We start from the raw sequence: 23,754 nt of genomic DNA on the forward strand, positions 1-23,754 counted from the left end.
CTTCTCAGCAAAAAGTCACCCCTCTAATCCATTCATTTATAAAATGAAAGAAAACTGATTTCCCCCCCCCCCCTTTTGAACAGTGCCTCTCTCCTACTTTGGAGATTAATATTGAACACACATGTAGGTTATAAAGACCAAACCTACACAGTAAATATACACAAATTATGACGTAAATTGATAAAATAAATAAGCTCACTTAATAAAATGAATGAATTTACAAGGAAATTTTACATTGTGAATAAACAACCTTAATGAATCACATTGATTTCCTATTTTTATGTACATGTACTAACCCCTTGCATAAGGATACAGGCAATTTATTTTAGACATCCCAATTTTTGTACAAAATGGAATCTATTTTTTGGGAGAGACTTTTGTGAAATTACATTACATAACTACATATAATTACCAGTGTGTCTGCATCTAAGAAAACTGCTTTATCAAACATGGTCAGTCGCCAGCAGTGGAGCTTTGTGAAGGTCACGCTGAGGTCGGGTCTACCGAGGAGTTGGAGGTTAGCTGCGTCTCGACTGTCCAAAAGGTTGACATCGTAGATCATGTCAAAAACCCGCGCCAACTGGTTTCTGAAAGAATAAACGCATTGCTTAATTCAAAGTATTTTATTTTCTCATTATACTAAGCACGTTAATTTATTAGATTAAAATGACAGGTTACATGTACAGATGTTATGAGTATGACTTCCTAGGGATCAAAGAGATGAATCACCGAGTAAAAATATAGAGATTCAACATTTTCTTATCATAACCATTATATGTGTAAATGTTTCAATCTAGAGCTCACTGCTCAACATGACTACAATGTCATCAATATCGGGTCACATTATTTCTATGTACAATCCACTAGGTAAAAAAAAATTTCAACATAGAATCCAAATATTAATTAGAGTTATGGAGAGATTTGCCAGAGGGCAAAGGATATGTATATTCACTATAATAATATAGTAAAATAAAGAGATAAACTTCTACCATGCTGAAATTGCAGACATTACATGACAAAATAAAAAACCAAGAACACGTTAATGTACAAATATGTGTGAACATTTACACAAAATGCCAAAGCTTTTGAACACTTCCTAAACTCACAAAATATTCAAGAATACTGGTGTATGTGATTAAAATCATGGAGCAGTGAGCAACCTTTCTGAATAATTTTAGCATGAAAGCCATGCATTGAAAGGCCTATTACCCAGATTAAGACATTAACAGACAATTTGTCCGATTCAGACAATTTCTGCAGTGCTGCAAGCGAATCAATAGTCATGTAAAGACACCTCTAACTGAGAGAAGGGTCATTCTGAAGGTCACTGCTGGATCAATAATGTAACAGAAAGAGCGTAACTCGAGAAAGTTCTGATTCTGTGTGCAATTCATCACTTTCATATGATGGCTCATGACAGTGAGTTTGAAAAAGGAAATCTGTAGCTGATTGCGATGGTTTGGAAGGAAATGCAAGATTGAGATTACATAAAAATCAACTACTACATTTATTTAAATTGGAAAAAAACACCAAAATACTATATTCATTTAAAAATTTAAAAGAAAAAAAAATTTCTTGCATCATCAGTTGATATGATGCAATTTATTTTTATGATGGGGAACCTTTAATTAATATCTCTTCCTCTTCTATTTTTCTTTTACACATTCAGAGAATATTACATCACTTTCATGAAAATGTTTTCTACATCCCAATCATTTCCTTCTTCCCCAAGTGTCTATAAATATGTGGGTGGATCTAGTACATGTAATGGTAAGATTTACAACAACCGATAGCATCCTCCTCATCACAGTGGGTAGATCGCCTGATTATTTCAAATGTGCTGTGCCATAATTATTTCTGGCAATTAATGCAAGAGAAAAAGAGTATAACTTGATCAACAAGTAAAGCTACCTACACTCTTCATCCTATGCAACATCTTAAATTCGCAAACAACAGACTTTGTATCTCAAAACTAAATGCATAGCACCAACAATAAATTACTTGCCAAATGATATAGGCAAAGTACGACTAATTTCTTGTACTACACTAAAAGAGATTACATTCCCACAACAGTACATTCTGGCTAATACTACAGTCTGACCCATTTCTGATTCATCTTTCCAACACTAGCATCAGTTGCAATTCTTTAAAATAACTCTGATGCAGAAGTACTGAATACTTATTTCTGCTGTTTTCTATTACCTCATAGGTTGGGTGACGCCTGGTGTTATCATAACAACCAACTTTCGAGTTGTTTGCGCTCTCTGTCGGAGGGAATTCCCCAGGACAAGACATCCCAAAGCATATGTGTCATTGGTTGCCAAGGTAACGAAAGCCTCCCTGTCTCCTGAAAATACATGACATTACTTTAATTATTTTAGTAAATCATGTTCACATCAATGAACAATATACTTGATGGGGTGTTCAAAAGGCAATCAATCTCCCTTCAGGCCCAACAAATATAACACTGCAGATAAGTATGATACACAAGATTTTGAAATGGTCAATCACAAAACACAGAATTGGTTTCTATTTACCATACAACATTATTCACTTCAATGCAATGAAGACAAACATTTATAAATGATTGTAATATTTAAATGCACACTATTTACTGACGGGAAGGTTAGAGATCCTATAATTTAATTCTAAGAAACTAAGAATCAATCAACACTCACATCTGATTCAAATGTAATACATGTATCTTCATGAACCATTTTAGCACCCAGTATTGTAAAGCAAGCAATAGAGTTATCACTAATAAAACTTGGTCTATGGTATATACATATATATTCATCTATATTATAATCTATATTCATGTACATAACTTAGCTAAAAATTGGTCATCTTTCATTGAAATTCAAATGATGGGGTATACAGTAAAACACGCTTATAACGAAGTCCCAGGGACGGACAATTTAACTTCGTTATAAGCCTAATTATTCGTTATATCCGTCAAGTTTACAACATGAAATAGAGACTTGGGGAATGAAATTCACTTCGCTGTAAGCGTCAATTCATTATAAGCGTGTTCGCTATAACCGTGTTTTACTGTATATTGTGTCTCACTCTTTGTTCAAACTCAATTGCTTTAAAGTAGGAATGCATTATGATATGGTTATGTCCTTTCTTATGAAATGTTTAAGAAATAATGATATGATGAATTTCCTTACATGCAATGTTCACTTCAATATTTATATTTGATACACTCGACAGGCTATGAGGAGGTTCTTGTTGCTAGGACAAGGAAACTTTTTAGGACACCTCATGGATTTAATGCTGTAAGTATTAAAAGTTACAGCCTAAGGTGCACAATTTTCAGAAATATTGTTGCCCATTTTGATAATTCTATTATTGTTCTGCATTCTACTGTAGTACTGTATCAGAAATTTTTTTAGTCTATCCGCGTAAAGCCAAAATTTTTTTATTGTTTGTTTGGAATTGTCTCGCTCTTCAATGAAATAACACCCCCCCCCCCCCCCCCCCCCCCGAAGTTCTTTTAGATTTTTTTATTCTACCAATTTTAAATGACTTTCAAGAACTTCAAGTTTGAAAAAGTAAAAAAAATTCCCTTCCTTCCTCCCTCCTTGGTCTGAAAATCCCCAGGTAGCAAACAAACATAATTTTAAGGATGGCCTAAAGAGGTAACTGTTGTAGATCTAGGATATCTTTTGTTAAACACTAGGTGGTAGGCCTCAGAAGGAATATGCATTAAATTGAAGAGCATGTCATCTATCTTACAAACAATAAGACCATAACCTTTATCCTCTGATCTTGACCTTTAAGGTGACAAAGGTCAAAAGTTGTGAAATTTTAGAATGTAGACAGAAAGGCTATTCAATACATTTAAATTCTTTTCATTTGAGAACTAAAAATAAAATAATTAATGCAATTAGATATTGTAATAATCTGGTAAAGGAAAAAAATAAATAGGTGAAAGTTGCATAAATCATCATGAAAATGTGCTGTTCAGTAATTTCATGCAATGTTGAAACTAGAAATTATACTTCGGGAAGCTTTTTTCAGATCTTCTTCCAAACCTATTACTGTTGTTAGATTTGTTTAAGCATATCATGGAGGTTAATAGTTCAACATCTCAACAGATATTGACAGAAACTCCCTATTCACTTTGACCTTAATACTTTTATAGTTTAGAGGGACAGAGATTACAGACAATACTCTATCAAAGGATACAGTTCACAATATTCTAAACCATTAGTCAAAACAATATGTAAAAAAGGAATAACTAAACGATTAATTCTAACTATTAGCTAATATAGCAATTTTGGTGGGCAATGTCATTATACATCTTCAAAGTACTACCATGCAAACAGATAAACATGCATGCAACCATCTGACTGTAGAATGAATGAATGGGAACATGTAATTGTGGGAGTCAGGGGTGTAACAATAAAAGTCATGTTAAATTAAAGATCGTGCTTTATTATTTATCCCTGCAAAATAGATTGACAAGCAATCTATAATAGATATATCAAAAGGTCACAATAGAATTATTGAACTTTCGACATTTTCTGCATATTTTGATAGCAAATTATGTAGTGTTAAACAAAATGAATGGACGTATTGTTGAATGAATCAGCTGGCATTTAAATATTTGAATTTGCACGCCCATTGCATGTAAAACGGGGGCACTCAGGGTCAATAATGAAAGTAGGCCAGCTCATGACATACCCATGTTTTGTAATTCTCGCGTGACCTTCGGGTCTGACAGTTAAAATAGAGCATATATCGTTCAAAACATACTAAGATGGATATATTTTGCAAGAATATACACGATATTTGATGCAAAAGCTCATGCGTATCAATAAGGTACATACCACGTTCTGCCATTCTGCTACCCTCAACCTTCCCGGAAAGGAAATCGCGTGTAAAGGTCCAATCATATTCGACGTCATTTGATCACATGACAAAATATGGCAGCCTCCATGAAGCTCTTCCGTGAAAATCAGAAATAGCATTCTGAAAGGTAAATTTTGAAGTTTAAGACGATTCAATAACTCTAATTATTTAAAACACGATATAGATAACCTAGAGGGACTGGGGAAATGGAATTAAAGACAATATTTAAACTAATGTTATTGTTTATCATGTTGCTATGCATGTTCAAACTTGTTTTGTGTTTACCTTCTTTATTAGGCCTAATTTGATGGTTGTTTTTCATTATCAGATGAACTGGATTTCTTTTAACATTTTTGTTTACTAAAGGTATTAATAAAAGGTAATCGGTGAAATAACATTCATGCAATGCTTCTAAATTATGCAGGATAGTTGGTTAATTCTAATTAATAGATTGAACATAAATTCTTCATAATTGTTTGCAGCAGTGTTTTCTACAATGTCCCTTGCACAATGGAAGAGAGACCCAGGCCCTCCACAGGAGTGGCACGACTGGGTAGAGGAGTTGTTTTCCCCTTCACTGAACCTAGAGAAAGAGGCCATCATGGAGGGAGTTAATAAAGAGACTGCAGTGAAATCAAAGATAAAGAGAATCTCAATGCTAGACCCAGAGACTGTTCGGGAAGTATATGAAAGAGTTCATATGATGTCTATGATGAACGATGAAATGAAAACAACAGGACTGAAAAAATCTTTACCCTTAGAACAGAAAAGTACTAATACAGCAAGCTCACCACCAAGTAAGTCAATACAACAGATACACTTCTACCTTTCGAAAATATGCATGATGCATTGACCATAAAATTGTGTATCTTACTGATATTAAGTTTAAATACCAGCGATAAATTTACTCTTTGATGAAATGGCAACTTTTTTTATGAGAGAAAAAGAAATTGAGGCATTTTCCATTTTGTGAGTGCAATACAATTTTCTATGAAGCTGCCCAATGCATTTTTTTCATAGATGATGTACCAAAGAAAACTGTGGAAGTAAATTTAGAGGAATCCTGTGTCTGGGACTCTGAAGAAATCTCCGTGTTGCGCAAAGTTTTTAAACAAGTAAAAGAAGAAAATAGAAAGTATCGTGTGAAAAACAAAGAAATTGAAAAAAGAAATATGGAACTAGAAATGAAATACAACTCCTTCTTGAAAGATTTGGATGACAAAAACTTTAAATTGACAGAGGTCATAAAAGCCAACTCAAGACTGAAAATACACTGTGAGCATTTACAAAATGAACTTGACGAAACTAATGTCAGAATGACAGCTATGGAACAGATTTTCAAAGAAATCAATGAAGAGAAAGGAAAAATGGTGAAAGATGTTCATGAATTAAGACTTGCTGCAGACAAGGAGCGAATGGAGAAAAATTCACTTCAGCTGAAGCTGCAGGCCATTCAGCATCAGACCGCCAGTGAAAAGATAGCTTTGGAGGAGTCAATCAGAATACAGTGTCGTGATCAGATTGCAAACTTGGAGAAAAATGTGATGGATTTAACAAAGGAGCTGAACAAGGAAATAAAAGCCCACAAAACTACAAAGAGGGGACTGGACCATCTTAGAAACCATTTTGCTAGTCTACCATTATCACACATTGTGCCCCCAAATTCAGTTAACAGTGACCAAATTAGCCAGTTTCAGTACTAGTTGTCTCTATCATGTAAAACTGATGTACAAGGTACATGTATTTGTAAAATTATTTATTGGTTACATTTTGTGACTTTAAGTGGAGTTTTGGTAATTCAAGGTGACCGAGGATGTAATGTATCATTGAATTTTTTTTGGTATGATCTTAAAAAGTACTGAATAATGTTTCATGTTTACATATTTAAAAGAATCACACTACATTAGAATTACATTCTGTAGCAATGAGGCAAATAATTGTAAAAGTGAATACTTATCTAAAAATTTTGATTCTGCAAACTGAAGATGTTAATTGTGGTCAGTATAACAAGAGTTGCTGTAAAAATTGATCAATGATGGATAAAAGAGGAAACCATACTTGCTCTTTATATATTTTTTTTACACTATAAATTCATTCAAAGAACAACTCAATGGGTCCATGTCCGATTTTTTTTTGTCAGATTGAAGACAAAAACGGTGCTCCTAGGACTCAGGTCAGGGTTTGGATTAACTACTGATGTAGCATTTATTTTTAAATGTCAAGGCACAATTTGTCTTTGTTCAAGCTCTTGCAGTACTGACAGTCTGAAAGACCAGTTGGGATTTATTTACTAAGTAAATGTTTTTTAATGCTACAGTGTATTTCGTCTCGCTTTGATGTTTTATTAGATTAAAAAAAACAAAACAACAATGATATCTTGCATAAACATGAACAATTTATTCATCATCCTCACATTAGTAATAAAAATAAACAACTACGTATCATACATAGCAACAAATCATGGAGATTCTATATTGTAGTCTTTAGAAAACCAAGGCAACCAGTACATATATCGGCATCATATTGTATCATATACACACAACAAGTATTCTACTGGCAACCTTCACTTTTCAGATTCACTTCATCTAATTTAAATGTCCATAATCCTAAAATACAGCATACTATATAGCATACAGTTTCACAGCCTATCTTTTTGCATAATTGCGTATCATTTTGATAAAATTGGTGTACAACTCTCACAAATTTGTACTTTAAGCCATGAACACGTGTATTCGAATATTTCATTACATTCCTAGATTCATATAAAATGGAATTTCAACAAGGTTTATCATTCAATATTTGATTACTTAATCCATGCATATAATATCATTTGACTGTGTCCTTTAGCTAAAGCTAGCAATGTCTAACACTTGTACTATTAGGTCGTGTGATGAAAGTTTTAAATATGAAGGTAAATTAGAATAGGCCTCTAGGAGACGGCAGATCGAGACAGGCGGTGTACGGACGGGCTTCGTAGCTTTGGTTCCTTGGCCTTGTAGTGTTCATTGAAGTCTAATCGGAAACTGAGGAATCGCAGGCTCACATCCTTGTGATAAGTCAGCATCACCAAGAACTGTTTGACCATATCCTGTTACAAATGAAATGATCAGATTAAGGAAAAGGATGATTCTCATACATAATAAGAACAATCAGTACATATGCCATAAATGATTTTCAATATGAAATTAATTTTTTCAGGTAGCCAGGATAATTAAATTGTAAACTTATCTAATACCTAATAATCTGCTCTGATACAATTTAGTACATGAAGTGTTCTAGATGCATGTTATAGATACAACACCTACTTGATATGACTGAGACAGGACTTTGAATCGAGCTCTCTTGGAGGGTATAATGTTCTTCAGAAATTCCACTCTCCTTATGTGTTCCTCTTCTTCATATTCTGCTGTTAAAGCCCAGTCTCCCTGAAATGCGAGCGAAATGTAAATGCTTAATCCCACTCTTAGGAAAAATTCCATTCAAATTTTTACTCTAGATACTACATACCTTCTGACTCCTCATTTGTTGTAGTTTTTCATAGTGTTGTCGAGCTTGTAATTCATCGTTAGCTTCCTCGTAAAACTCACTTTGAGCCGTCTGGAAGTCAATGATGAGGTCAAAAATTGTCCTCAGCTGGGTCAAAATGTCCTGCAATGGATGATGATAAAATGATTTTAAACCACCACATCTTAAATATAATGTTCAGTTTTATATTTGTTGGTCTTTGTCTCCTCCCAAACTCATTTGCATTTACCTGCTCTTCATAATAATCATTGCAAGTATGAATTTGAAAAATTAAAGTCATCCAGTTCAAAAAATGTACACTGTAAAAGCACAAAGAAAGTCTAAACTCTGTTTTATTTTTGCCACAATGGCTGAACTTGATAGAGGGCTTTACTAAAACATTTAAATCAAGTTTATTAAACAATCGTTTAAGGGTATGTTAAAAAGTGTGATTGGGCGCCTCTATACAGTAAATTTTGCCTAATCAATCTGAATATCTGAGAGTTTCTTTGAGCAGAATAACAAATTTATCACATGAAATAAAATATCTCCCTACCCTGGACTGCTCATCCAAGAGACACCTGCTAATTACAGTATTGAGGAAGACTTGATGTGCAGCTATTACATTGTCAAAGTCCTCGGCTTCTTTCACTTTGGTCAGCAGTTCATCCCAGGAACACTCTAAAACCTTTGTAATGTAAAGCATAATACCATTAAATAGCTTTTGGGAAGAATTACTTGACGTTGTACTATTTTGCTGCAAGTGCAGTCTAATACTTGTACTTATTCAGCAATTCAGGTTATTTTGGTTACCTCAAAATTGATGTAATATTGCACTTGTTGAATAAAGTGAACCATTTCACTGGCCAGAACATGACACTGATGAAGGATACCAGACAATTCTAAAATGAAAATTCATGAAAAAAAAGTAAAATACAAATCTACTAAAGAACGATAGTCTACGCTTGGGTACTGTAGATTCCTAATTATACGTGAGGAATTAATATCAGCGTAAAATTGCGAGAATCACATCTTGCAAATCTTAAAATCTTGCTTTCATTTTTGGGTCTGAAAACTTTTTGAAATCATGATAAAAATTCAACATTTGCAAATTTATGCTCTCGTAATGTGATGGAAAATGGTATAATTGTGGAATTAATTACTCGCTTAAAATAAGGAATCTAAAGTATACATGTATGTTAATGTACTAATGTAAAGAAGTATTGGTACATGTACATTGTATATACCTAAAGTACATTTACAGAAAACATTACTGAAGACATACCAGGAATGCCACGCAGGCCTCTGGAATTGGACATTTGATTTTTCCACACAATTGCCAGGATGTATTCCATTCTCTTGGCACGCCACAGAAAGTTGAAAATTCTCAGCAATGACATCATACATTGGGGAGTAAATACCTGATAAAGAAAAGCAACAAACCTAGACTTGTGTGCTTAGTTCATTTACATTGTATTTAAAAACTTGTGATGATCAGCATGTACAAAGTCATACGGTCTTGCGAATTCAAAACAAAGACAACAAAAGATAGATAGTATAAAGCAAGATTGGAGGCATTATTTACTGTTCTGATTGGTCCGTCCACATGGTATTCCAAACTGAACACATCCCATCCTTTGTCTCCTGGAGAGACCTACAAATGTATTAAATTATTGAATAAAAGAATATATGATGAAAGAAGTTCACCATATAATTATTTATACAATACACAAACTTTTCATTAGTCTAATAAGAACACAAGTAAAATCTAAAATCCCTCTTAAAAGTTTTTTTTCTTTAGACCATCATTTAATCTTAAGATTTTTATAAAAGACTTAAACTTCATGTGATAAATTTACAAAACATGATCTAAACTACTACAACACAGACTGAACTGAAGCATTTTACGTCTCTTATCCTCTAATTGAAAGAAACAGGCACCATATTGAAAGCAACCAACAAAGATCCTACCTCTAGTAGCCTGACATCCAGTCTCTTCAGTATGTCCGAGTCATCAAACTGAGCATTGGTGGCTCTGATGGCAGTTTCCAGTATCCCAGTCAGGTTGTGGAGGTACAGGTTACTGGCCGGCTTGGCAAGATCATCTCTGTAATATGATTGGTTTAATGAAAGTCTGATACTGTGGTTTAATCTTAATTCATTGAAAACCAATTTTGCAGATTTCTTTCCCATAGAGTCAATCCATGATATCAGTTGTTCATCATCGTATTCTAGAGGGACCATTGTCCCAAATTTTTATGTATCCTTTAAACTAAGAGTTATACCCAATTCATAAAATTTGATGCTATGAATATTAATGAAACCACCGTAGACCATATTTATCTCAAGAATGCAGAACAATGCTAGAATTATCAAAATGGGCAACAATATTTCTGAAAATTGTGCACCTTAGTCCGTAACTTTTAATACTTACAGCAATAAATCCATGAGGTGTCGTATAAAGTCTCCTTGTCCTAGCAACAAGTACCTCCTCATTGCCTGTCAAGTGTATTAAATATAAATATTAAAGTGTTCATTACATGTAAGGAAATTCATCCTATCATTATATCTTAAACATTTCATAAGAAAGGACATAACCATATCATAATTATACATTCCTACTTTAAAGCAATTGAGTTTGAACAAAGAGTGAGACACAATATACAGTAAAACACGGTTATAGCGAACACGCTTATAATAAATTGACGCTTACAGTGAAGTGAATTTCATTCCCCAAGTCTCTATTTCATGTTGTAAACTTGACGGATATAACGAATTACGCTTATAACGAAGTTAAATTGCCCGTCCCTGGGACTTCGTTATAAGCGAGTTTTACTGTATACCCCATCATTTGAATTTCAATGAAAGATGGCCAATTTTTAGCTGAATTATGTACATTAATATATACTATAATATAGATGAATATATATGAATATACCATAGACCATATTTTATAAGTGATAACTAAATTGTTTGCTTTACAATACTGGATGCTAAAATGGTTCATGAAGATAATACTAATTGTAAAAAGACTGTTTCACAGAGACAATTCTATAGCGAGTCTTGTGAAGGCTTCTTACATGCCACTCAATGTTGGTTTACAGTTACATGCATGTATAAAACAGACATTTGTATCCTTTCTGCAATTGATGTTCCTCTGACCTTCAAGTGCTCCAGGAACTTGTACTTGGTGTTGAGGACGTCCAGCAGGTGGCGACTTGTCTCTTTGTACACTCGGTCCACCATGTGCTGGAACTCACTGGTGGTGTCCTGACGAAACATCACATCAGCTGCAACAGACAGTGTCAACCTTCAACAATTCCGTCGGGAATTCTGAGACATTTGCAACTAAGAAGCGATAGTGGTCTTGTTGATCTTTCAAATTTACTCTACCAAATATTTTGTTCTGTAACCTTTTCAGTTCTCTAAAGCTAAAAAGTCAATCATGTCATCTAAACCACAGAGCATAGAGGCAGGAGTTTACTTACTACATTCTTATGCAATATATGTATCTAAACATATATTTATTGCGAACCATGCCTTGCACATGTATGTACGCGAGATTCTAGGTTTTTTTTTTTTCCTCAAGAATTATTACTGAGAAACTCTCAAAATAATTGCAATTTAAGAATAACATAGAATGCTAATAATAATGGCACTTAATAGTTAGCAGTACTTGTCAATTTCTGTACAGAACTGTTCGGTCAAAATACCTTGACTAGAGTCCATGTGGGTGATGACTTGTCTCCCTTTGGTTGGTGTGCGGTCTTGACAAACTTGTCTCAAGTAATTGATGGACTTGCCGGTCAGCAGTATCTACATTCAAAAGAGAAACAAAGAATAAATACATGTATATGACTGAAATCAGTAACAACAATACCAAAACCAATGAAAGATTTTACAGGTCAACACCCAGTGGTCAATTGACACTAACTCTTCAAGTTTTTAAAATGAAAGCAACATTTTTTAAACTTGTTTGGTTTTTATTTTTACATCAATGTTGAATCTGCTTCAATAAGTAGTACCCTGTTAGCTTGTTCCCTGGTTATAAAGTTGGGTATCATGGATTTACGGAGACTGTATTTATCGTGCCACAGCCTGTCGTTCTTCACAGTCGGATCCGAGGCCACAAAGAACTCGTCATGCATGTCCTCCAGCTCCCCGTCGTACATCCAGCTGACCAGTCCAATGTAGATCGGCTGTGCTACCTGTTGACCAAGTGTTACCACAGCTTAGCTCTCAATCTCTCATATCATAAAAGAGGGTTCATTTATTAGTCCGAGAAGCTTGCAATTTACATGTAAATATTCATCTATCTGAAAGATTTGTTGTGGCAAGTTTCTAGAGCTCAGTTCTCAGTTTGATATCATTAAAAAGAATACTTGTTTGGTAATTTGAAATACTTCCAATATACATGGATGTGCACATCAACATGAATCTAAATTATCCGTTTTGCTGATGGTGATGTCATCATTACACATTCATATGTAATAATTTTATTCTTTAATTGTATATAATGGAAATTTTCATTTTTATCTTTAAGTAAAATTTTCGTATTGACAGACTGTGGGGCTTGGCAGTATGTATACTATGCATGTAAAATGGAGCACATTGTATAATAGCCTACCATGTTCAGTATGTGTTGAATCAGAGACTGCACAAACGGGTCACCATGCTGCATATAGGAATACAGGGCTGAGGCTAGCGCCCCTCCCTTCTTCCCTCGACACACATCAACAATGGTGGCCAAGCACTTCAGGCGCTGTAGGGGATCAAACGTCCACAGCACAAGCTGTCTCAGGGACAGACCATGCCCATCACTCCTATCCCCCTCACTCAGTATCTGAAACACAATAGGACACTATATATGTGATGTTTTCATTTCAATCATTAAGTACTGTAAACAGATTTTTTACTCGCACGAGAAAATTTATTTTCAAAGGTAAATCAGGAGGATTTGTTGTCAATTAAAACAGGAAACTAAGGTGTCATGAATGATAAAACTTGGTTGACAGTGTTGTATAGTTTTTTTTTTTTATCATTTAGAATACTGATCAATATACTAGTACACAAATAGAATAAGATATACCTGTCCTTCCAACACTGCAATAAGTCTGTAATATTCTGTCAATTCTTCATGCAAGGCAGCACAAAAACTCTACAACACAATAATGGTGTTACAATGCAGACTGTGATGTACCAGGTACACAATAAAGCACATATACATGCACTTTACAGATTTTCTCAAATTTTTTACTTTTCTCAACATCAAAAGATTTGGTGTATCTTATAACCTTTTTTATTGATATAATGCAATATAATTTTTAAATTTTTTTTTCAATCTACATGTGCATGTCAATAAGTAAATCTCTTTTTTGAATATACAGTCTGTCTTTTACTATGCAAGCTTTTACCCACTTTTCCCACCAAGCCAAATGTCTTGTCAGCACTTTTGTTTTCCACATATGTCTTTGTTTTGTTGAACAGCCACCCACACTCAGCTAGCTTGCTGACCAGTTGTCTGATAGCCTTAGGAATACCTGCCTGTAATAGTCACATGGATAATTGAACTTTTAACCATCATGAATCGTGATTAATTCAAGTAAAAGTTAAAAAAGTTTGTTTTGGCGGTAAAGAATCTTAAATATATTGCATCAAAGTCACCTGGTGATTAATTCTGTAGCCTTCCTTTGTGGGATCAAATCTAATCCATCTGCCCTCTATTCCCTGAAAAGCATACACCAGGTCCCTTATTATCACAGCTTCTGGCAGCTCTTCTGATGCTGAAACAAATGTGTATCAGTTCAGGACCATACGACTCAAAGGATTAAGATAAGATATAAACTGCTTTGTAAGCATCGATCTGAGATACTTTCCAAAAGAAAAACTCAGAAGAAATACAGTCTAAAAGAATTTACATTTTTCGTGTTTTTGGTCTCGACACTAAGTAAAATGTAATACCCATCCAGTTCAATGACTTCATTAACATTAAAAGTTACGTACATTGATCATTTTTGTGAACAGTTATAGTGGTCTTCTTTGACGTCCGGCCTCGATGTGGAACCACAGCTGTTGAGGAACCTAAAGTCCAAATAAAAAAGACATATCAGTATTCATCTTGTAATGGACCGAGTCATTGAATTCTCAGATTTTTTTTTTTGATCATTGCAAATATATGATGATTAATAGATTGTTGCTGACCTCTGTCACTTGACAAGGTGGAAGCTAAACGCAGACCTACACTAGTGCTGTCACGATAAGAATCCATGCCTGTATGTGAAGGTCTAAAAGAAGAAGATTTAATACGACTATTGATCCCCACAATGCTTTAACATATTAATTCAATTCTATAGGCCTGCAAGAATGATCTGAAGCAGATGTACACTTACAATGGCATGTATGAATGTGGTATAGGAGTTGGGTCATGGCTATGAATTTCACCATGGATACTGCTGATGCCACTACTTCCCGAGGTGTGACCCGACTGGAGTGTGGTGTTACTATGGAGACTCGTGATGTCACCATTCCCAGCATGCCCTCTTGCCGCTGGGTGAAACGGGGTTGACGTAGCATGCCCCGCTAGATTCCCAGCAAAAAGGGTGCTACTAAGTCCAACTTGCTACAAAAATTATTATTAGCTACAAGTTATTATTAAGTCTTTTCTAGTATGTGAATAATGAAAAGATAAAATTTTAAGAGCATCTTGCTATGATAATTATTGTTACCAAGTTATTATAAAGTCTTTTCTTAAGACTACTAAATATATCAGTGAATAATGAAAAGATATCTTACTAATATTACACATTTTTGAACCGCAAGTCAAAGCAGAGAAAATAGAATTTTCTTTGTGTCAAAGAAAATAGAAACCAAGTTAAATAGTTCAGGTCATCAGATATTTTTTTCCTCTGACAAAATTATGGCCCAGTGACTATAAGTGATGCAAATGGCATTTTAAGTAAATTCCAAATCAGATAAATCATCAACAGTCCTGATTAAACAATTCCTTGTTTGGATTCAAATCAAGAACGAAGGGTGTTTTAAAAGCAATGCAGTAAATATACCCAAGACTTTACGGAAAAAATTCTATAATTTCAGTTTATTAAGTAAAGTTGTACTAAATTTCTGACCCTGTCTCTGCTGGTCTTGACAGAGCTGTCACTCAATGACATCAGAAGGTACAGGACAGCCCATCTATTCTTTATCACACCCTGCAAACAATAATAATCAAAATACCATGATCAGATAAGTTATGCCCCCCCCCCCCCCCCTTTTCAATCTTTTTTCTATCATTTTCGAGTCAAACGCATAGAATTCCATATCTCTGAAGAATATAAAATTTCGGGCTTGTACACAATTTTTTTTCCCAAAGCCGCCAAAGGTGTGAAGGATACTTAACGAACAATAAAATTAGGCTTTAAGCCAACACCCTTAAAGAACATTTTTCTAATTCCTAAAACAAACTTTAGTAAAATGAATTGCAAAATATGTATATCTTATGATATTTATGTCAGGACCTGGGGTCCAAAAGTATAAAAATTCAAAATTAAAATGACAGACATTTCAGAGAATTTAGCAGTCTGATTTGATCTCGAGTATCAAAACATAACTAGCCATCTATCTGTTGTATCAGTATTTGTTAACAAGACATTGAAATGAAACACATATAAACTCAACTGTGAAATTAATTTTCTAGGGTGTACATTTTTAACATTTTGTTAAAAGGATGATTAAAGTATAAACCCATTTAATTACATCTACCACAGTTTTACAACACTTCTATATTTCTTTGCTTGAATGACTAAGATGCCAATACAAAAGATTCTCCATAGTCCAAACCATTTCAAACAAAATCTTTCGGCCATTTAATTACCTGAGCCTGAAGTTTACGATGGAGTTCAAGAAACACAACTGCATCCTTTTCTTTTCCTTTTCTGACAACTGTAATTTAAAGATCAAGTAAATAAGACTATTACCAATCAGAGTAAATTCTACTGGAATGTACAAATGCTGTGAAATGAAATAAACATATTTCAATTCAAAATCACATTTACAGTTTACGTGATATAATAATTCAGCAATATAATAAATGAACGCTTACGTCGTCTTTTGATCTTCTCAGCCACTTGAAATTCATCATGATCAACAGTTGATTCATAATTACTAGCAAAAGGAATAAAAATATAAAACCATCAATTAAATACACAGAAGGATTAAAATATATGAATAATTGAAAGGCTTTAAATTTGTTAGTGTTTATCTTAAGTTAAGAAAAAACAAAATCTAAACTTAACTGCTTACATCTAAGCACTTGTTGGATTGTTCATAAGCATAAGTTGTCAAACTTGTTGATAGAAGACAAAAAAAAATGTTTCCCTTATCAGGGTTTGACACTAAGGCACGTCCGACCGACATTGTCTAGTAAACAATAGATCCGGTCAGGTTAAATGTTTGTGTACTAGCCCGACTGGTCGTGTGAAAAAAGTTGTGCACATACTTTTTCTGTAATATTAATACCAATTGAAAAAAAAGCACTTTTTCCTAATAGGCTTAAATTCTACAAACCGTAATTTAAGTACAACCGAAGGACTAACCTAGAGGATGAAGTAGGGGAAAAACTTTTTGATCAGTAAATTCGCCGGACGAAAATTCCAAGTCACCCTGTATACGGAGTTCATATAATCGTGTAAATTAACCCCAAGGGCAGTAAAATGATAATTATTTAATTCTAAAGACGTCTTCCACTAACTCAGTTTATGCCTTTTGTGATTAATTAACCTGGTCTGTCTTATCTTTAGGGGTTATAAATACGGGTGATGCAACCACATGCTGTACAAAACGATGTTTATTACTTTAAGGCTAGTGTTGATATAACAGAGAATTTGTTGGTAACTTGTAATTAGCTAATAACACTGCCAAATTTATGCTAAAATAATCATCAACCCTTTGTTTACAGTTATAATATCTTTTTTAAAAATTTAAATCCTCAACATAATGATAATGGTTGGGTTGGACTAATGCCACCAAAACACACTAAAAACAGAGACTGATTTTATTTGTCATTTTAGTTAACACAATTACAAAACATTTGATCTATAAAATGTATGAATACATCAAATAATTCAAATTAAATACACTTTATTTTTTTTTTTTCAATTTTTAGAATTTTATTTTTTAATCATAATGACTTGTTTCTGATCTAATTTAAATTATTGAAGTTTAAATCTGTGTATATCATCATTATTGTTATGCCATTGTCAAGTAATGAAAGTTTCCCCGATTTCTCAAACTTCTCAAAACAGAAACAGGTACCGGTATTTAATATTTTATGTTTGTCATTACTTTTAGTTTATTTTTGTCAAAATTGGTCAGGGCTAGTAGTAAAAGAGTCAGGGCTAGTGAAAAATTGCTGAGGTAGCCCGACTGGTCTAGTAACTAAAAAACTTAATGTCAAACCCTGCTTATTCAACAGGTTACAGTAAACATTTCAACACTAACTAGCAGTTAGATATGGAGTTGTGTCTCAGAATTTGTAAAGGGGGGGGGCTCTTTACAATTCTGAGACACAATTCCAGATCTAACTGCTAATCAAAAGAATGTTACATAATCATATTTTGATATTCATATGTAACATTGTGCAAGTTCTCTTAATTGTTTACTTCTTTTAAAATCGCAATCTTAAATAACAAATGTTGCCTCAGACATGTGTCATTGAAAGCATATTGGTTAATTCGAATTGACAATGTGTCATGATAGCAAAACATTTTTAAAGAAATGTTTTCTACATTGACACCATTTTTCCTGAATAGGTACATGGTAGAAAAACTTGAATGTTTATGCTGAAAAAAGTTTCAAGCAAGAATTTTAATAGATCTATATAAGTTTACCTTGTAATAATTCTGAGAGAATGCTGAAGAAGAGGTCTAACAGCTTCTGAAAACAAAAAGATCCACAAAATATACACATCTGAATAAAAATTGCAAAAATACCTCATATAAAACCAGGTCTTATTTACAGTATAAGATTTGATCTTATATATTTAACCATGGCTTTCCTAAAACATAGGTAATCATAGATTACTAAGCTCACCGAGACGGAGCATCACCCTAATCAGACATCACCTTCATAAGACCACCTTTATCATTTTATATGAAATTCATACTTTATGATCTTGGATAGTCATGGATTCTGTTTTGGCAAAATATCGTATATCATCTGATAAATTTTTTTATGATAATCATATGTTCATATGTTAATCAATACAATGATATAAAATTAAATATTGCATCATGTCATATTTATAATATATATCATATAATACAATAAAATACCGTAATAAACAATAATGAGATATGATATTGTAACGTATGATATGACATTGTATTGTGTTATACCTTATTGTATTTGACCACATAATACAATATCATAAAATATAATACAATATAGTATTATATTACAATATCATATTACATAATACATCATAACATTGAAACATGATATTATATTGTATAATATAGTATGATATTCTATTGAATGACACTGAAACATATTTGATACATTATATGATATTATATCATATAAACGATATAATTTGATTCCAACATTGTATCTTATCAGATGATACAATATTTTGTGATAAAGTAAAATATTATAAAATACATTATTATATTATCCATATTGTATCATATGACACAATAATATATATAAAAATATCATATAATACAATTTCATGTGATATGATAATATATCATATAAACGATATCATATCTTACAATATCGTATAATACAATATTATATAATACTACAATATCATATAATACAATTTCATGTGATATAATTCTATATTACTGAAACAAATATCATATTATACAATATTGTATGATACAATATTATAGAATATACAATATTGTATCATAGGATACAATATAATATTTTGCAATATCTTATGTAATTGTATCATGTGATAAAATAATAATTTCAAAATACAATATAATATTATACAATATTGTATCATAATATACAATACTATACATAACATTATCATGATACAATATCATATCATAAAATATCAAAAAAATTGATACAATATCATTGATATCGTATTGTTTAACTTTTTATAGTATAACATGATATCATATTGTATCATATCAAACAATATTGTTTCATATTATACAATTCTATATCATAAGAATCATGTTATATCATTTATCAACAAACACATTTATCTATCAAGCTGGTTTGAGTGAGGTAGGAGATTTCTTTAGCATCCTTGATAATGGAGATCAGGCTCTGCATCTGAAGCAACCTCTGCGTTTAATTTATAATAAAGTTAAATCAACTATGCAAGCTATCATCTATAAAACATGTGACCTGTTCCAAAAAACTAAACCTTATCCAGCATCCGACTCCTATGGCTCAGATTCAGCATTCAAGCCCATCAGGTGCATTGGTATCATAAGACGCATCATCCATGCAAGTTTGGTGAAGTTTGGACCAGTAATAACTAAGATATCATCATTAGAGGGCACTAGCAATTAAAACCTTAACTTCCTCCAGCATCCGCAACCTATGGCTCAGATTCAGCATCCATGCCTGTCAGGTGCATCTGTATCATAAGACACACCATCCACTCAAGTTTGGTGAAGTTAGGACCTGTAATAACTAAGATTTATTTTTTAGCATCCTTGATAATGGAGATCAAGCTCTGCATCTGAAGCTACCTCTGCGATTCATTCATATTACAGTTAAATCAACAATGCAAGTTTGAAATAGTACTATCATCTATTAAATATGTGACCTGTTCCAAAAAACTTAACTTTATCCAGCATCTGAAACCTATGGCTCAGACTCAGCATTCAAGCCTGTCAGGTGCATCAGTATCATAAGACACACCATCCATGGAAGTCTGGTGAAGTAAGGACAAGTTATAACTAAGATATCATCATCAGAGGGCACCTGTTTCAAAAACTTTATTTAACCAGCTCTTAAAACCTTATCCTCCTCCAGCATCCAAAACCTATGGCTCAGATTCAGCATTTAAGCTTGTCAGGTGCATCAGTATCATAAGACGCACCATCCATACAAGTTTGGTGAAGTTAGGACCAGTAGTAACTAAGATATAATCATCAGAGGGCACCTGCAACAAAAACTTTAACCAGCTCTAAAACCCTAAACCTCTTCCAGCATCCGAAACCTATTGCTCAGATTCAGCATTCAAGCTTGTCAGGTGCATCAGTATCATAAGACGCATCATCCATAGAAGTTTGGTGAAGTTAGGACCAGTAGTACCGTATTTTTCCGACGATTAGTCGGTATTTTTTTCCTCTGAAGCAGAGCACCCGACTTATCGTCTTGTTCGACTTGTCGTAGGCTCGATGTCAGAAATTTTTTTAAAATAGCATTAAAAATCTTGGTTTTAATCATCTTGAGTTGGCTGTGTGATTGAAAATTACGTTGTTGAATTCACTGTTCATCTTTAATAATTATCATTTTCACTCATCTGTCAACACTTTAATACATAATAATAACAACAGTTATCAAAAAATGTTACATTGTCTTTAATCAATTAAAAGTTTTACCGTTCCGTTTTTATAAACACATCGTCACATGGTTCTATGTATCACTAGTAGGAAGATAACATTGCGCAGTAAAATTGAAACCAAGTTTGAATGGAAGAAAATATTGCAGTAGGTCCGGGGGATGTTTTTTTAAATTTAATTATTTTATTTGTAAAGAGTTGTTAGTGGAAAGTATAAATCAGAAATATTTAATGGTCAAATTCAATCTTAAAATACGTAATCGGCAATTATCAATACTACTGTTTATACAATAGGCTGACACCGGTTGTGTTAATAATCTTGCCCTAAGGCTGAGATCTTTACGGCAATTTCACTCCCTGTGTATATAAAGAGTACCGTTATAAGAGTGATTATAGTTCATTGATTAATTATTGTCAAATTCTTTGATTATTGTTAGATAATTTTTTTAGGAAACGTATGTATGTCGTATATCGTCATTATCAAGTCGTACAAATGATCGATCTATTTCTAACAGTGTCTATGTAAAACAATAGCGTGTAACTGGATACAAAGTAAACAAGTTTCATCAAATCATAGTAATTGCTAAGCTTTCTGCACTTGAGATCCCCCTTTGAAGTCCGACACGAGACAGGTGCATGCCTATGACACCGGAAATTGTTAAACAAACATTGACCACGCGCAGAGTCAACAGGTGGCTGGTTACGTAATAGCGAATACACTGGCGATAGTCAGAGTGGATACTTATTTTAATGCTTGGGAATAAAATATTTCTGACAAAGTAAGTTTAGTTTTGCATAACACGTGATATCGGGATTTGTTTAAAATGCAAGCGACTTTGTAGAAGTTGCCGGTATTTGAAAATTTCATAAGTATAAAGCGTAATTGTTTAAATGTTAATCATTAATAATAATTGGTAGCAATATCGGTGACATCGTGGCATCATACACTGATAATGTTACTGCAGTTTTATAGGCCATTTTGAAGTGATAAGATCGACGTATGGTCTGAGATCGACGTATCGAAGGATTTTGTTAAAATTTTGGCGAAAAATGGGCAATTCGACGAGTCGTCCGCATCGACGAGTCGTCGGGAAAATACGGTAACTTAGATATTGCTATCAATGGGCACCTGCAACAAAAACTTTAACCTGCTCCAAAAACCTTAACCTCCTCCAGCATCCGAAACCTATAGCTCAGATTCAGCACTCAAGCCTGTCTGGTGCATCAGTATCATAAGACACACCATCCATGCAAGTTTGGTGAAGTACGGACCAGCAGTAACTAAGATATTGCTATCAAAGGGCACCTGCAACAAAAACTTTAACCTGGTCAAACAACCTTAACCTCCTCCAGCATCTGAAATTTAGGACCCAGATTCGGCATCCAAGTCTTTCAAGTCCATAAGTAGGTCCAGATGCATCATCCATGCAAGTTTGGTGAAGATGGGACAAGTAATAGCTTAGATACAGGACCTGCAACAAAAACTTTAACCAGGTCCGGACGCCGACGCCGACGCCGAGGGTATAGCATAAGCTCTCCTTGACTTCGTCTCGGTGAGCTAAAAATAAATTAAACCTTATCTTGATTGCTATTTTAGATAATGAAGTTTTTTATTTACACTTAAAAATATAGAAAAATTATTGCCCATGCAAGTACATTAAATACCCGGTAGGTTGGGAACATTAAAAAATATATTTGCATTAATATACATATAGAGAGCAAAAAACTTTGGCCAAAAGTTTTCTGTAACCCTACTGTTTTGGAGATTAACCCCCAAAAAAGCCCAAAACCATTTGTGGAAAAATCACACATGTAGGGTTAAGGTAAACTTATTTGCCAAAGTTAATTGTCACATCTAATGAATACAAAAAAAGTGAATGTATAAAAACATTTTTTTCTGCAAATTTATAAAAATTTACATCTCATTTGGAATATTTATATATTCTAAACAGATTGTTGTTTGTAATACTGTTTTTTGCACAGTTAATCTTCAAATGTCATAATGTAAAATAATCTACCCATAAAAACTTAACTATAGGCCCATTTTAAATTGTCCTGTAATACTAATAGAGCAGTGGTGTAGTTATTGCATGTTGTGACAGGGTTTGTAACAGAATGTGAGAGATATGATTGATCAATACAAATTTCAAACATTGGGCCCCCTGAATCCTAAGTCAGATAATCTACCAATTATACTATCTGATGGCAGTGATAAAAACAGCCCGACTGTCACAGACTTATTTTAAAATGTATGGCCAATAAATTGATATCAACATGTTCAATATTTTGTTTTATTTAAAGTACTGATACTATATATATTCATTTTTATTGATTTATATTCTATAACTTTTATTTTCAAACATATGTGCTACTGTACATGGGCACTGTAAGTTAATATAAATATATTGTATGTACATACTCATACAATAGATCTCAAATTTATTTATATTAACTTCCAGTGTCCGTGCCATTATGAAATGATTTACTCTTTCTCTCTCGTTTTGTTTTTCTATAGTAACTCAAAATTACAGTTAAATACATAAAAATATAAAAAGATCGATCATGTTCTTCCACTTGATGAAATTAAATGCCCACCACACACATTTTTCCACTCTAGTTCAAAATAAAACATGTCCAAGTTTGTTTTTAGCACATTACCATCTGATAATCCTGTTACTTTCAGGCATAGTTTTTGAAGTAACAAAGTTATTGTTTCAGGATCATTTCCTCTCCTGGTATTCATTGTTCATACAGTTCGTAATGACAAACTGCTGTTTTAAAAACATTGTCTGTCTGCAGCCATTTTTGTTTTGCCGCGCTATGGAATTCTCCTTTCGATTAGCGTTATTTTCGTA

The 23,754-nt window shown here is 33.4% G+C and overlaps 3 protein-coding genes across 7 annotated transcripts in view; 1 reads left to right on the forward strand and 2 right to left on the reverse strand.

The window, feature by feature from the left end:
• The window catches only part of LOC128182506 (glycogenin-1-like), a 26,378-nt gene extending 21,459 nt beyond the window's left edge, over positions 1-4,919 (reverse strand). For both annotated transcript variants that reach the window (XM_052851147.1, XM_052851146.1), the window contains exons 1-3: positions 4,839-4,919; positions 2,203-2,347; positions 413-587 (exon numbers count right to left, since the gene is read on the reverse strand). In XM_052851147.1, coding sequence (XP_052707107.1) covers positions 413-587; positions 2,203-2,347; positions 4,839-4,851 — 333 coding nt within the window. In that variant the 5' untranslated portion in view covers positions 4,852-4,919. The remainder of the gene's footprint in view (positions 1-412; positions 588-2,202; positions 2,348-4,838) is intronic.
• LOC128182507 (227 kDa spindle- and centromere-associated protein-like) lies at positions 4,873-6,917 on the forward strand. 4 transcript variants are annotated; one of them, XM_052851148.1, is made up of 3 exons: positions 4,873-4,987; positions 5,343-5,657; positions 5,881-6,917. In XM_052851148.1, exons 2-3 carry the CDS (start codon positions 5,357-5,359, stop codon positions 6,561-6,563), a joined length of 984 nt encoding a protein of 327 aa, XP_052707108.1. In that variant the 5' UTR covers positions 4,873-4,987; positions 5,343-5,356; the 3' UTR covers positions 6,564-6,917. The 4 variants fall into 4 exon arrangements, with proteins under 4 accessions (XP_052707108.1, XP_052707110.1, XP_052707109.1 ...); XM_052851150.1 differs by having other exon boundaries at positions 4,921-4,987; positions 5,346-5,657; XM_052851149.1 differs by lacking the exon at positions 4,873-4,987 and adding an exon at positions 5,130-5,239.
• A 316-nt stretch (positions 6,918-7,233) lies between these two features.
• LOC128182505 (gamma-tubulin complex component 3-like) lies at positions 7,234-23,724 on the reverse strand. Its single transcript, XM_052851145.1, has 24 exons — positions 23,558-23,724; positions 18,249-18,294; positions 16,463-16,524; positions 16,235-16,302; positions 15,492-15,572; positions 14,754-14,983; positions 14,566-14,648; positions 14,368-14,445; positions 14,029-14,147; positions 13,783-13,908; positions 13,454-13,522; positions 12,992-13,207; positions 12,390-12,572; positions 12,078-12,180; positions 11,527-11,654; positions 10,799-10,863; positions 10,336-10,471; positions 9,950-10,018; positions 9,650-9,785; positions 9,178-9,266; positions 8,921-9,052; positions 8,368-8,508; positions 8,166-8,285; positions 7,234-7,948 (listed from the first exon to the last, which is right to left on the reverse strand). The coding sequence occupies exons 1-24, from the start codon at positions 23,640-23,642 to the stop codon at positions 7,790-7,792; spliced, it is 2,724 nt and encodes a 907-aa protein (XP_052707105.1). The 5' UTR covers positions 23,643-23,724; the 3' UTR covers positions 7,234-7,789.
• Between the last annotated feature and the right edge of the window lie 30 nt (positions 23,725-23,754).

The sequence above is a fragment of the Crassostrea angulata genome, chromosome 4, assembly GCF_025612915.1.
Source record: "Crassostrea angulata isolate pt1a10 chromosome 4, ASM2561291v2, whole genome shotgun sequence".
NCBI classification, from domain to species: Eukaryota; Metazoa; Mollusca; class Bivalvia; order Ostreida; family Ostreidae; genus Magallana; species Magallana angulata.

What these genes read in the sequence shown, in the direction of transcription:
- LOC128182507 (XM_052851148.1), top strand. Translation starts at nt 5,357, where the DNA reads ATGTCCCTTGCACAATGGAAGAGAGACCCAGGCCCTCCACAGGAGTGG. An exon ending in TACAGCAAGCTCACCACCAA is followed by an intron (nt 5,658 to 5,880) that starts GTAAGTCAATAC and finishes TTTTTTTCATAG; the next exon opens with ATGATGTACCAAAGAAAACT.
- LOC128182505 (XM_052851145.1), bottom strand. Translation starts at nt 23,642, where the DNA reads ATGAATACCAGGAGAGGAAATGATCCTGAAACAATAACTTTGTTACTT. An exon ending in TTGCAGTGTTGGAAGGACAG is followed by an intron (nt 13,208 to 13,453) that starts GTATATCTTATT and finishes ATTGTGTTTCAG; the next exon opens with ATACTGAGTGAGGGGGATAG. An exon ending in AATATTACATCAATTTTGAG is followed by an intron (nt 9,053 to 9,177) that starts GTAACCAAAATA and finishes TACATTACAAAG; the next exon opens with GTTTTAGAGTGTTCCTGGGA.